Source organism: Aedes aegypti, chromosome 2, assembly GCF_002204515.2.
Source record: "Aedes aegypti strain LVP_AGWG chromosome 2, AaegL5.0 Primary Assembly, whole genome shotgun sequence".
Taxonomy (NCBI): Eukaryota; Metazoa; Arthropoda; class Insecta; order Diptera; family Culicidae; genus Aedes; species Aedes aegypti.
The window spans coordinates 241,417,467-241,432,630 of record NC_035108.1 but is presented as its reverse complement, the minus strand read 5'-3'; the positions used below and the strand labels follow the sequence as shown (position 1 = coordinate 241,432,630).

General features: G+C 34.2%; 1 protein-coding gene across 2 annotated transcripts in view; it reads right to left on the bottom strand.

The window, feature by feature from the left end:
• LOC5571155 (Bardet-Biedl syndrome 2 protein homolog) overlaps positions 1-15,164 on the bottom strand; it is a 29,398-nt gene that overhangs the window by 1,623 nt on the left and 12,611 nt on the right. For both annotated transcript variants that reach the window (XM_021844593.1, XM_001653421.2), the window contains exons 6-10: positions 10,352-10,903; positions 9,167-9,267; positions 8,839-9,051; positions 8,566-8,729; positions 7,513-7,661 (exon numbers count right to left, since the gene is read on the bottom strand). In XM_021844593.1, the coding sequence (XP_021700285.1) occupies positions 7,513-7,661; positions 8,566-8,729; positions 8,839-9,051; positions 9,167-9,267; positions 10,352-10,903 (1,179 nt within the window). The remainder of the gene's footprint in view (positions 1-7,512; positions 7,662-8,565; positions 8,730-8,838; positions 9,052-9,166; positions 9,268-10,351; positions 10,904-15,164) is intronic.

The window sequence follows — 15,164 nt, the reverse complement described above, 5'->3', positions numbered from 1 at the left end:
ATCGAAATGAGCAATCAGTTCGATGCTCTAGACAAATTTTCCGAACACCTAATCGAAGCAGCCTCTAGCCCAGGCTCTTTGATTCAAGTGAGGAAGCAAAGAGTGCCGCCTATCGTGGTCAGTTGTTCCGAATTTGGGGGATTTAGGCAGGAGATCTTGAACTCCATTAGGGGAATCAAGGTTTCCTTCCAAATCGCAAAGAAAGGAGACTGTCGCGTTTTGCCGGAAACTCTTAAAGATCGTGAGCTTCTTCTCAAACATCTTGAAGAGAAGAAGCACAAATTTTTTACTTATGACGACAAAACTGAACGTTTGTTCAAAGTTGTCTTGAAAGGTCTCTCAAGTGACTATAAATCACCTGAAGAGATCAAAAATGGAATAAATGATTTACTTGGATTTTCCCCAGTCCAAGTAATCATTATGAAAAAGAGAACCCAATTTGGCATTGTTCGGAAAGGGCTTTCTCAAGAATTTTATTTAGTTCACTTTAACAAAAAAGAACTAAATAATATTAAAGCTTTAGAAAAAGCAAAACTTTTGTTTGATGTCCGTGTGACATGGGAACATTTCCAGAAACCTGGAGGAAATTACCAGAACCCCACTCAGTGCCGTCGGTGCCAAAAGTGGGGTCATGGTACAAAAAATTGTCGCATGGATGCTAAATGCATGATTTGCGGAGGTTCTTCTCACGCCAAAGACGTCTGTCCAGTGAAGGAAGATACCACCAAATTTATATGTTGTAATTGCGGGGCTAACCATAAGTCCAATTTTTGGAATTGTCCTTCACGCAAAAAGGTCATTGAGGCTCGTGCCAGGCAGATGAAAGATAATATCCGTTACGATAACGGTCGTTTCCGGAATTTGCCTGGTAGAGTATCGAACAATGCTCATTTTTCAGTTAACGATCGCTTGATCATGAATCATACCCATCAGGAAGATCATAATCATGCTCATTCACAAACTAATCCGTCGGGTAGCCGTTCGAATCTTTCTATTTCGAATGTATCTACCCACGGTAAATCCTTTGCCGATATCGTAGCAGGAAATTCGAACTCCTCCCCTGTTCGATCCATGGGTACCCATTCTACTTGTTTCAAATCAAATGGAAAAAACCCTACCGCCACAGGTAACTCCGCTTTTTCGTCTACCGGAAATTCCAATGGGAAATCACATGACATGTCTGCCTCTGATTTTAATTTTCTAACTGAACAATTGAATCTAATGATTGATGCAATGTTCAAAGCCACCACTATGACTGAAGCAGTCCAAGTAGGTGTAAAATTTACAAATCAAATTGTTATTGGATTACGTTTTTCTAATGGATCCAAATAATAATTTAAATATTTTAAATTGGAATGCTCGTTCTCTGAATGGTAAAGAGGACGAGCTGTTTAATTTTCTTACGGTTAATAACGTGCATATAGCAGTTATTACCGAAACGTATTTAAAACCTGGGTCTAAACTCAAAAGAGATCCTAACTTTTTTGTTTATCGTAATGATCGACTTGATGGGGCATGTGGGGGAGTTGCAATCATCATTCATAGGCGTATAAAACATCAACTGTTTTCATCATTTGAAATTAAAGTTTTTGAAACTTTAGGTGTTTCTGTTGAAACACAGTTTGGTAAATATACTTTCATAGCTGCCTATTTGCCTTTTCAATGCTCTGGGCAGCAAGTTAATTTGCTCCAAACTGACTTGCGTAAATTGACTCGCAATAAGTCAAAATTTTTTGTCATTGGTGACTTTAATGCCAAACATCGGTCATGGAATAATTCTCAAAGTAATTCCAACGGCAGAATTTTATTTGATGAGTGCTCTTCAGGATATTTCTCAATTCAATACCCTGATAGCCCCACATGTTTTTCCTCTTCTAGAAATCCATCTACGATTGATTTGGTCTTAACCGACTCTAGTCATCTTTGTAGCCAACTGATTACTCATGCTGATTTTGATTCTGATCATGTCCCTGTTACATTTCAAATATCCCAAGAAGCGATTCTCAATCCTATCAGCTCCACTTTCAATTATTTACGAGCCGACTGGAATATATATAAAACGTATGTTGACTCCAATCTTGATGTTAACATTTCTTTAGAAACTAAACTTGATATTGACAATGCTCTTGAAACTTTAACAAATTCCATTGTTGAAGCCCGGAGCATTGCAATTCCAAAATGTGAAGTAAAATTTGAATCCGTGATTATAGACGATGATCTTAAACTCTTGATCCGTCTTAAAAACGTGAGGAGAAGGCAATTTCAACGCACTCGCGATCCTGCTATGAAAATTATATGGCAGGATTTGCAGAAAGAAATCAAGAAACGTTTTGCTCAATTAAGAAACAAAAATTTTGAAAATAAAATTTCTCAATTGGACCCTGGCTCTAAGCCCTTTTGGAAATTATCGAAAATCTTGAAAAAACCTCAGAAGCCAATACCGGCATTGAAAGAGGAAAACAAATTATTACTAACTAATTGCGAAAAAGCTCAAAAACTTGCTATGCAGTTTGAAAGTGCGCACAATTTTAATTTAGGACTTACTAGTCCAATTGAAAATGAAGTTACTCAGGAGTTCGAAAATATTCTCAATCAAGAGAACGTTTTCGAAAATGCCTGGGAGACTGATTTGGAAGAAGTGAGAACTATCATTAAAAAATTCAAAAACATGAAAGCTCCTGGCGATGATGGAATTTTCTACATCCTCATCAAGAAACTTCCAGAAAGTAGCTTATCATTTTTAGTTGATATATTTAACAAATGTTTTCAATTAGCATATTTTCCTGACAAATGGAAAAATGCTAAGGTTGTTCCAATTTTAAAACCAGATAAAAATCCTGCAGAAGCTTCTAGCTATCGTCCAATCAGTTTGCTTTCCTCCATCAGTAAACTTTTTGAAAAGGTTATTTTGAACAGAATGATGGCCCACATCAACGAAAATTCAATTTTTGCCAATGAACAGTTCGGATTCCGCCATGGACATTCGACCACTCATCAACTTTTACGTGTTACAAATTTGATCCGTTCCAACAAATCTGAAGGCTATTCTACTGGTCTTGCTCTTCTAGACATAGAAAAAGCATTCGACAGTGTTTGGCATGAAGGTTTGATTGTAAAATTAAAAAACTTTAATTTTCCAACATACATTGTTAGAATAATTCAAAGTTATCTGTCAAATCGTACACTTCAGGTTAATTATCAGAACTCCAGACCAATATTAAAAAAAAAAAAAAAAAAAAAAAAAAAAAAAAAAAAAAAAAAAAAAAAAAAAAAAAAAAAAAACTAAAGCTCAAAACGTAACATGAAGTTGACTCTGCGCGATCAAACAGTTAAACAGTAGCGCATCTACTTGCATACAGTGACCGTGACTTTTCAAGTACATATGCCGCGATTGGACTTAACGGTCCAATCAGTACCTACTCCAACAAAACTTAAGCTGAAAAGAAATAAAAAAAAACGCAACAACGACAAACATTATTTAACCAAACTAAACCAAACTAAACTAAACTAAACTAAACTAAACTAAACTAAACTAAACTAAACTAAACTAAACTAAACTAAACTAAACTAAATTAAACTAAACTAAACTAAACTAAACTAAACTAAACTAAACTAAACTAAACTAAACTAAACTAAACTAAACTAAACTAAACTAAACTAAACTAAATTAAACTAAACTAAACTAAACTAAACTAAAACTAAACTAAACTAAACTAAACTAAACTAAACTAAACTAAACTAAACTAAACTAAACTAAACTAAACTAAACTAAACTAAACTAAACTAAACTAAACTAAACTAAACTAAACTAAACTAAACTAAACTAAACTAAACTAAACTAAACTAAACTAAACTAAACTAAACTAAACTAAACTAAACTAAACTAAACTAAACTAAACTAAACTAAACTAAACTAAACTAAACTAAACTAAACTAAACTAAACTAAACTAAACTAAACTAAACTAAACTAAACTAAACTAAACTAAACTAAAACTAAACTAAACTAAACTAAACTAAACTAAACTAAACTAAACTAAACTAAACTAAACTAAACTAAACTAACTAAACTAAACTAAACAAACTAACTAAACTAAACTAAACTAAACTAAACTAAACTAAACTAAACAAACTAAACTAAACTAAACTAAACTAAACTAAACTAAACTAAACTAAACTAAACTAAACTAACTAAACTAAACTAAACTAAACTAAACTAAACTAAACTAAACTAAACTAAAACTAACTAAACTAAACTAAACTAAACTAAACTAAACTAAACTAAAACTAAACTAAACTAAACTAAACTAAACAACTAAACTAAACTAAAACTAAACTAAACTAAACTAAACTAAACTAAACTAAACTAACTAAACTAAACTAAAACTAAACTAAACTAAACTAAACTAAACTAAACTAAACTAAACTAAACTAAACTAAACTAAACTAAACTAAACTAAACTAAACTAAACTAAACTAAACTAAACTAAACTAAACTAAACTAACTAAACTAAACTAAACTAAACTAAACTAAACTAAACTAAACTAAACTAAACTAAACTAAACTAACTAAACTAAAACTAAACTAAACTAAACTAAACTAAACTAAACTAAACTAAACTAAACTAAACTAAACTAAACTAAACTAAACTAAACTAAACTAAACTAAACTAAACTAAACTAAACTAAACTAAACTAAACTAAACTAAACTAAACTAAACTAAACTAAACTAACTAACTAAACTAAACTAAACTAAACTAAACTAAACTAAACTAAACTAAACTAAACTAAACTAAACTAAACTAAACTAAACTAAACTAAACTAAACTAAACTAAACTAAACTAAACTAAACTAAACTAAACTAAACTAAACTAAACTAAACTAAACTAAACTAAACTAAACTAAACTAAACTAAACTAAACTAAACTAAACTAAAACTAAACTAAACTAAACTAAACTAAACTAAACTAAACTAAACTAAACTAAACTAAACTAAAGTATATCGACTTTGCTTGTTAAAACCTGCTTGGTACATATTTCACAAATTTTAATCACGAACGTGAACGACAAATAAACTGAATCACTAATGATCAATGCCATAAATAATAACTAAAGCTCAAAACGTAACATGAAGTTGACTCTGCGCGATCAAACAGTTAAACAGTAGCGCATCTACTTGCATACAGTGACCGTGACTTTTCAAGTACATATGCCGCGATTGGACTTAACGGTCCAATCAGTACCTACTCCAACAAAACTTAAGCTGAGAAGAAATAAAAAAAACGCAACAACGACAAACATTATTTAACCAAACTAAACCAAACTAAACTAAACTAAACTAAACTAAACTAAACTAAACTAAACTAAATTAAACTAAACTAAACTAAACTAAACTAAACTAAACTAAACTAAACTAAACTAAACTAAACTAAACTAAACTAAACTAAACTAAACTAAACTAAACTAAACTAAACTAAACTAAACTAAACTAAACTAAAACTAAACTAAACTAAACTAAACTAAACTAAACTAAACTAAACTAAACTAAACTAAACTAAACTAAACTAAACTAAACTAAACTAAACTGAACAAAACTAAACTAAACTAAACTAATTTAAAGTATATCGACTTTGCTTGTTAAAATTTGCTTGGTATATATTTCACAAATTTTAATCACGAACGTGAACGGCAAATAAACTGAATCACTAATGATCAATGCCATAAATAATAACTAAAGCTCAAAACGTAACATGAAGTTGACTCTGCGCGATCAAACAGTTAAACAGTAGCGCATCTACTTGCATACAGTGACCGTGACTTTTCAAGTACATATGCCGCGATTGGACTTAACGGTCCAATCAGTACCTACTGCAACAAAACTTAAGCTGAGAAGAAATAAAAAAAAACGCAACAGCGACAAACATTATTTCGCCACCAGTCTTGTGAATTATTCATGATCAACCGCACCCCATCGGGCAGCAGCGGTCGTCGGTCGTAAGTAAACATCATACCAATAAAGTCCATTTCATCGAAACAAGAAATAGGTATCGTGAAGCGGGGTAACTTTGATAGTTTTTTGAAACAAAATTTCATTGTTTGTGCATTCTATCTTGAAGTTTTTATTTTATATTAATAAAACAAATAACTACTACAATTTTACTAACTTGATATGTACTTGAAAAGTCGATCGCGCAAAGTCAACTTCATGTTACGTTTTGGACTTAATTAGTTATTGCATTGATCATTAGCGATTCAGTTTACCCGTTCATGAATGGTGTTGAAATTTGTGAAATTTGTACCAACTTGGTTTTAACATGCAAAGTCGATATAGTTCTGTTTAGTTTCGTTTAGTTTAGTTTAGTTTGGTTTAGTTTGGTTTAGTTTAGTTTAGTTTAGTGTAGTTTAGATATCAACTAATTTTTTGGCATTGATTTCAACAAAAATCAATCGTTTGTTGGAATATAAATAAGTATGTTTCGAACAAAATCGAATAAATTACGTAAACTGAATTGTACTTTTTTATCTCTAGGCGTTAAACGTTGGGAATTGTTGGCTTTAATTTCAAAAATAACCTCATTTTTTAATATTTTTTTGTTAAGAGATTTAAGACCTAATTCAAGTTCTACTATAACTAGGCTGTCAAAGATATTTGACGAACTCTTCAAAACTTTATCAAATAGTGATCGTAGAAGATTTCAATTTTTAATATTTGATCCCAATAAAAATAGATTGGCATGGAATGTCATACTGATACTCTTTACTTTTGCATCCGTTTTTAACTGATTAGCAGAAATTTGGTGGGTTCGTTTAGTAAGTTTCAGGACCCATGGTATCAAACCCACATTATCAAAGATACTCCATTTTACGGTGACCATCTCTATGACAGGGCTGGTAGCGATTGAGTAACTCTAGAATAGGAGTTCTAAAAACTTTATGCTTGAAAAAAGAAACCGAATAGAAACTGAAGAGGAATCAAAAAGTAATATAAAGAGACCGAAGAGGAACCATGAAAACAGAAGTAATCCAAACAGGAATAGGGGATCAGAATTTTACAAGATTTTTTCAGAAAATCCAGCCAGACATTTTCCTATGAATATGTTTATTTAATTTTTTTTTTTTTGAGTTACAAATATTACTGCTTGCAATGCTATATGCATTTTTCCAAAATTCTTTTCTGGAATTTCTAGGAATCTTTGGAAGATCTGCTAGTGTAACTATAAGAAAAATCGATAATAACTGTGAAAATTGGAAGGAGATGGATAGTGACTTCAGGAATAATTTCAGTTAAAAAGAGACTTCAGAGAAACATAGAGACCAAGTCTCTAAAACGAGACCTGCTACCAGCCCTGCTGTGACTATGTACCGACCACGGAAGATGACGACGGCTGCGACAACGATGTGCTAAAATACAACGCGGCGACTAAGCCTCGTCGTCTGAATCATGGCTCATCGCCACAAAAAAAAGCGCAAATGATTCGTTATAGTCGATAAATGAAAAAAGTAACCACTGACCTCTCAGCTTCGATGCGCTGTACAGAATGCTGTGGATGCGTTTCAGTGCCAACTGGACTTCGTTTGTGTTGACCAATCGGATCTTGTAGTTTTTCACCAGGTCTTCGTTTGTGTTCATCATCTCGTTGTGGTATTTGATAACGTCATCCCTGAAGATGCAAACAGTATGAATAAACATATATGAATAATGGGTACCTCGTTCGTCAGACGACTTCGTTGAATTGTTCGTTTTTATGAGCCATGAACGAAAATAAAACTACATACAGAAGAAATATTTTGACCTTCTCACTTTAACGAACAAATCGTTTGAATTATAGCTTAAATAATGACAGTGTTAAAGTGACTTATTCATCTTCAACGTTTTGAACGACCGCTATTTTTACAACCGAAATTATTTTTTTATAAATAATCAATAACATCACTATGCATTAAACTAGAAGGTTATAATATTTCAGAGTTGTAAAAAAAACTTGTAAATTTGCTTAAGCTATCATAAGCTGATCATGAATATTACATATCGGAATTACCCAATTAGATTATAAACTTGAATTTTCAATGATGATGGAGTGGATAACAGTTACTAAACAGATTTATTTGATAGCTGGCAACACTGTGCGTGGAAGTATAAGTTAATCTCTAATCGATTTGATATTCCAGGACCTAGAATTAAAAACATTTTGACTGCCAACACTGTACCATAAAATCAATGACAACACTGTACTGAAAAATCAAAGTATTTTATATTTATATATGTTCTGGTGAAAGATGGCGTTTAGCGGTTCAAGAATCGTAACGTAAACGGATCTGGAACGCAATGTTTAACATCCCCGCGGCCAACCATCTTATGCACTACTTTAAATATCTTCATCCAATAATATAGATAACGTTATATATTGACAAAGAAAAAAAGAAGAAGAACGGTCGTGAAAAGAGGTCGAAGTGTGTCAATTTAGATATACTCAAATATAAAATGAAGTATTACAAAAAAAAAACAGTAAATTGTACATCCTAATCTATTAGTTTGGAAACCACTGCCACAGAGCACAATCTCACCCATTGTAGTAGCGAGCGTCCTCCGCCCTTATGAGATGACTTTTAATCTGGTTTACATTATCTACGATTTCCGAGTTGATCTGCTTCTCGGTCTCTTGCAGGCCCTGCAGTTTATTGAACAGCTCCTTGATTTCTTCGTAGACCACCGGGAAACAAGCGATAGACTGTGTAAAAGCAGAGAAAATGCATGCATTCACATCCAGTTTTAGCAAAAGCTCAGACATTGTATGGGGAGGATCAATGGGAGGGGCAATCGGAGCGCCCACCACTTACATTCATATTTTCGATGTTGAGAAACTGCACCAACGACTGGATGAGGTCACCGGCCAGTCCAATGTCTTCGGTGTAAAAACGGGTTTTGCCGTCATTGTTAAAGTGTAGGCACACGTTTTTGCCGGTACGCAGGCTGATCAGGTTCAGCTTAAGCTCGGTTGCGTCCGAGTCCGATGATGTCATGTACTCGATGTCCGAAGGAAGCAGAAAGTTCTGCAAAAATAAAAAACAAACGGTCATCAAACATCTCCGACTCCGATCGTGGTTTATGACGATCGGTCGAACTGGTTTTGTTTTCCTTCTCTTCGCTGCGAGAGGAAAGGCCCACCTGGTTGATCCATATGCAAATTCGCTTCAAGCGCTCCGTGATTCGAAATTCAACATAACTGTCACCGGGAGCGTACTTCACCGCGAGACCGTTGATGTAAGCTGTTTTTTTTTTTGTCAGAGATGGATGAGACATAAAAGAGCAGTTAATCATCTTGCACGTGACTTAAAATCAAAATAGATTTGCACTTTAGACTTTACTTGGAGAGAATTTAAATTCATGAATGTACGCAGGCTAATGGTTTGTACTGCCCTATATTAGGTAAGAATCAGTGCCATAAAATTGGAAGACACAATGATGATGTAAGAAAAGATATGTTTAACATTATTTGCTACATGACTTAATGACTTGTCAGTAATTGAAGGTCAATCAATTATCATTTTCGTTTTCAAACTCCTCTGTACGATATCTGATCCGGTAGTGAATGCTAGAAAACTACTGCATATCGAAGCTATTAACAAATCGGCGGTGATCAAAGGTTTTCTTTTTTCCTTTAAAACAGAAGACGTGACCACAGACTATTCACCTCAGACAAAATTTGCCGAATAATTATCAGTGTGATATGTGTGAAATCATCGGCAGATTGTGAAAGATAAACAAAATAATCATAGGAATATTGGGAACCAGATCAGAGAAGACTGATGACGAAGAGAAAAATCACCCACAAAATGTGCTAATTATGTGGTGATAAGTATTGCTTCAGCATATTAAGAGAAAACAGTAAAATGTTTAACCATGCATAGCTTGCTAATAGAACAATAAACGCTCTGTTTGGAATCTGACGGCAAAATCAAGCAGAAATATATTTAGGCTGCGGATGGCGTTGCGCCCTGTACAATATACGAGTAGTATATATGTAGTGTAATGTGTCCTTTACTTCAGATCTTTCGTATTTCTGAAAAGCTCATAAAAAACTTAAAATAGTCTTAGAGCCGATTTCTTTACTTCCACTCAAGCCGTAAGCCGCGTTCATGCATATTGTTAAACTAGATTTAACGCCTAAGCGATGGTGAAGAAACCGCTTATTACATTCCATTCCTTTATAGGATAGCAACTGTTTGAAAAACAGCTCATGGGGACCTTCCCAAATAATCCAGAAATTATGTTTAATGTAGCTCCATTTGTTTCCATGAGTCGATGTCGAGTCATAGAAAATTGTGTTTTGTAGGTTTGAAATTCACTTACCGATGCTCTTCGGAGATCCAGTCAGACTATGGGGAATAGTGTACATGGCAAACTTCGGCAGCTGTCGAGTCAGCTCAAAAACGTGAAACTGCACACTCGTCGGGTAGCCAACAAACGCTTTAATATGGATGTCCTGCGCATTGTCCTTGAGCGTTTTCAGTGGAATCAGAATCCTGGAGGCATCCTTCGTCAAATGAGCTATCAGCGTTTCCTCCTTGAACAGTTGATCGGCAAAGATCAGCACCGCCCTAATGGTCGTAGCGTTGTTCGTGGATACGGTTATGTCGATATTCATGTCGTTGCTGTCGTAGCTGGTGGATATGCCGATTTGAAGTCGTGTATTCGACGGAATAACCCCGACGTTGTCTGGGACGCTTTGAGCCAGATGCGAATCATTGTTGGCCTGAATATCCTTGTTGAATTTAATGTTGTTTTCGTAGTGTTTGAGCTCCAGAAGGAGTTTCTGTTTTTGCGACAGGAGATTGTTCATTTCTTCGTCGGCAACATTATGCAAATTCAGGAGATTCACACTTGGAGTAGTGTATCCACGAACTGAAAATTATATTATTATTGCAGATGTATAATGGGTCACTCCATGTTGAGTCGACTACGAACTGTCACTATCGAGTATCTAAAACCAGTTCAAACTGTAAATGTGGTTGGACTCAAGTATCATTCTTTAGGTTCTTTTATATAAATGGTATGTTAAAATCAGTTATTTTGTGCTACAAGCGCAAAAAGTGATCGAAGGTTCATGCTAAATATGTATACCCATATTTCATTTGAAACTAAAATTTTTGAAACTTTAGGTGTTTCAGTTGAAACACAGCTTGGTAAAAATACGTTCTGCCTATTTGCCTTTTCAATGCTCTGGACAGCAAGTTAATTTGATCCAAACTGACTTGCGAAAATTGACTCGCAAAAAGTCATTTTTTTTTGTTATTGGTGACTTTAATGCCAAACTTCGGTCATGGAATAATTCTCAAAGTAATTCCAACGGCGGAATTTTATTTGATGAGTGCTATTTAGGATATTTCTCAATTCAATACCCTGATAGCCCTACATGTTTTTCCTCTTCTAGAAATCCATCTACGATTGATTTGGTCTTAACCGACTCTAGTGATCTTTGTAGCCAATTAGTTACTCATGCTGATTTTGATTCTGATCATGTCCCTGTTACATTTCAAATATCCCATGAAGCGATTCTCAGTCCTATCAGCTACACTTTCAATTATTTTCGAGCCGACTGGAATATAAATGAAACATATATTGCCTCTAATCTTGATGTTAATATTCTTTTACAAACAAAACTTGATATTGACAATGCTCTTGAAACTTTAACAAATTTCATTGTTGAAGCCAGGAACATTGCAATTCCAAAATGTGAAGTAAAATTTGAATCCGTGATTATAGACGATGATCTTAAACTCTTGATCCGTCTTAAAAACGTGAGGAGAAGGCAATTTCAGCGCACTCGTGATCCTGCTATGAAAATTATATGGCAGGATTTGCAGAAAGAAATCAAGAAACGTTTTGCACAATTAAGAAACAAAAATTTTGAAAATAAGATTTCTCAATTGGCCCTTTTAGAAATTATCTAAAATTTTGAAAAAAACCTCTGAAGCCAAAACCGTCTTGTGCTCTTGAAAATTTGAGGTATGGCTTCGTTCTAAAATCACCTTAAGTTAGGTTAAGTAAATTCAAAGCGTTTATTTTTTTAATAAGCAGGTGAAATCAACTCACCTTTAAAAAATATGAACTGCTACGGCAAATGAAATGTAATATGTTGTTAACAAAATGTTAATAAAATCTTAAATTTGTTTTACCAAATTAGGATGATAGTATTGTCTAATAACACAGAACATCCGAATGAATGTAATGTTTGGATACTAATAAAAAAAGTTAAAATAAAATAAAATAAAAATTTACAGTGACGCTAAAGCTGTTGTAACAGAACTTCTGACGATCATACACACTCAAACAGACTTTCAGAGTTCGGTAATAGTAGTTTACGGAACAAGTTGCAGAATGATGATTTTGTTGAAAGGCTAGGCCGCTAAGACCACGCAGATCCTAGCGAGGCTAGCCCGTCCACATCCGATTGCAAATCATAAAGAAATACAATACAGTAGATGTCTCCTTCAACTGGGCAGCTAACTGACTGATGCCTCAACCAGCAGCTGCAACTCTCTTTATTCAATCCAGGTATCTATTTTTACAATTCAACATCCTACACAAATATTATACCTCACAACAAATCTTCCACACTTTTACCTACGAAGACGCATACTTTTCAACCGACGATTCTACCTGAGGTGCGACACTACTTCGATTCCAACAGATTTTTACAGCACGAGTCGTAAATTACGACGAGTAAAAGTCGAGTTCTGCAACGAGTTACGTACAACATTGTTTGCAATTACGTAGAAGACCACTTGAGGGTATTAGAAATTATAACGGAATGCATGCACCATTATTTTACAATTTCTGAAAAATTGTTGTGTAATGATTCATTACGCAACTCAAAACAGTTGCTTAATGAGAAAGCGTTGCGTAATGAATCATTGCAGCAGTGGTTTCAGTTGCGTAATGATTTTTTTTGCAATTTCTCATCGTAATAGGCTGTTTTTCATCACGCCAATCTGTCATGAAACGGCATACTTTCCTGCACTGAAGTATGCAGTGCGAGAATAATCATTACGCAACTGAAACCAGTGCTGTAATGATTCATTAAGCAACGCTTTCTCATTACGCAACTGTTTTGAGTTTCGTAATGAATCATAACACAACAATTTTTCAGAAAATATAAAATAATGGTGAATGCATTCCGATATAATTCTGATACCCTGTACTGTAAATTCCGGCCTCTATATGTTTTTCGACAGAAAATGTCAAATACGTAGTGCAACGCAATCCTGAAAGGCGCAACGAAGGCGATGGGTTACGAAATTAGTGTATTAATTCATCGAAATCCATCAGAAACTGTTGGTATAAGTATCCTTCAGTTCCGTGATTAGCAAATGCAGCCAGTTGTTTCTATAATTTCGTTGATGTTTTCTTTCCAGAAGCAAACGATCACTCCTCTTTCTTCGAGCGCCATGTAGGTCGGAATCAGAATGAGAGGACTGGCAAAACGTGGGGCGCTGGTTATATTGAGCAATTCTCGCTGAAACCAGGCCGCCATTGGCACCCATCGTTAGAATTCCAATTTTATTTATGTCACTGATCGCTAGTTTTCGATAAAACTTAAGGATGGTCCTTTCTGTTTTCTCAAATTAGTGGACCTCTCGTACGTCAGCTAGCTGAACAGTTTGCGAAAAAGCCCATTTTTTGATAAATCATGCGTATTTCTTCACGTGATATGTCTCATATTTCCCTTGGGACACATAGCAAACTTAGTGGCATCGTATACATAAAGGATATAGCTTTCATTTGAAGTTTAAAAAAAATCAAAACTAGGTGAGCCATGGTATTTACTTTATGAACTGAACGATGTTCTAAATCATGTTCTACGATTTTGACACATTTGGCGAGTGCAATCAATGCAAACATTATATTCTGTACAACAAAGAAACAAGTTTTCAATCGTTGGTGTTTTATTCGAGTCGAGTGAAGATTAAGAGTATTATTTTGAGTGATAAAATCTGGCGGCCATCTTGGATTGTGACGCCATCTTGATTTTAAGTAGTAGAATGAATTTTTCACCTTGATAGCACTCAACATGTCAAATTTGAAGGCTACCAAGAAAAACAAGGTCACGTATACTCTTCTTATTATTATTCTTAATCTTACCGGAACCGAACCTGATACTCAGGTTAGTTATAAATACAAATTATTAATTAGGAATTTTCTTTTATAATGCAATTTTTGATAACAGAATAATTCTGCGACATATCTTTGAATTCAGGAATAAAGAATAAATAAATTCAATAAATAAAAACCGTTTATTTGGTGCTTATTTCAAGGGAAATTGCCTATACATCAGCGGTTTTCATATCGTGCTCTGCGGATTTCATATCGTGCACTTGGTGCTCCGCGAAGCCTTGGCAATTGCTCCGCGAAAGTTTTCCAAATTTGTACCAATGCCTCGAAATCGACATTGATTCTTCTTAAAAGTTTAATGATCAATTTCTCTTCATCGTCGCTCTCTTTGTATTATTGCAGAAAACTTAGTCACTTGTCGCAACATGTTAATGTGTAACTCATTGATTGCGGTCAAGCGATGGAATTTTCATTCAAAACCATTTTTTGATCTCTAGATTTGTGTTCTTGAATTCTTAAATAGGTGGTCTTAAATTATCTTCACCATATGATATCGACGACGTTATGGTGGATTACGAAACACAGTTTTTACGAGTCTATCATTATTAAATTTTCGTATACCTCGGATATTTTACAAAAACGTTTACCGTTTGGGCTAAGATTTTGTAACTGGAAGATTAAACATATTCTGCCGGTGAAAATGTTTCCATACATATTGTATGTATCAGTTTAAGCTGGGTTTCTTGAATTGAAATTTCTTGAATTTAATATGGAAAACCACCCTTAAGGTAGAAGTTATCAATTTTTTCCCGACAGAATATTTTGAAACATTTAGGGTGTCAAAGATTTGTTGTTGTACCCTCGAATAAAAATCTGAGGTACATGCAACTTCGATTTCCAACGAAATGTTGGCACCGTGATACAAAACTAGAAATATTTTACGAGTTTCATCAATATTATGAATATTTTCGTGAGTGTTAAACTTGTGCTTAACCCATTCAGACACATTAATGAAGGCTTAAAAAGAAATATTTCGCTGCAAAAACTCGCC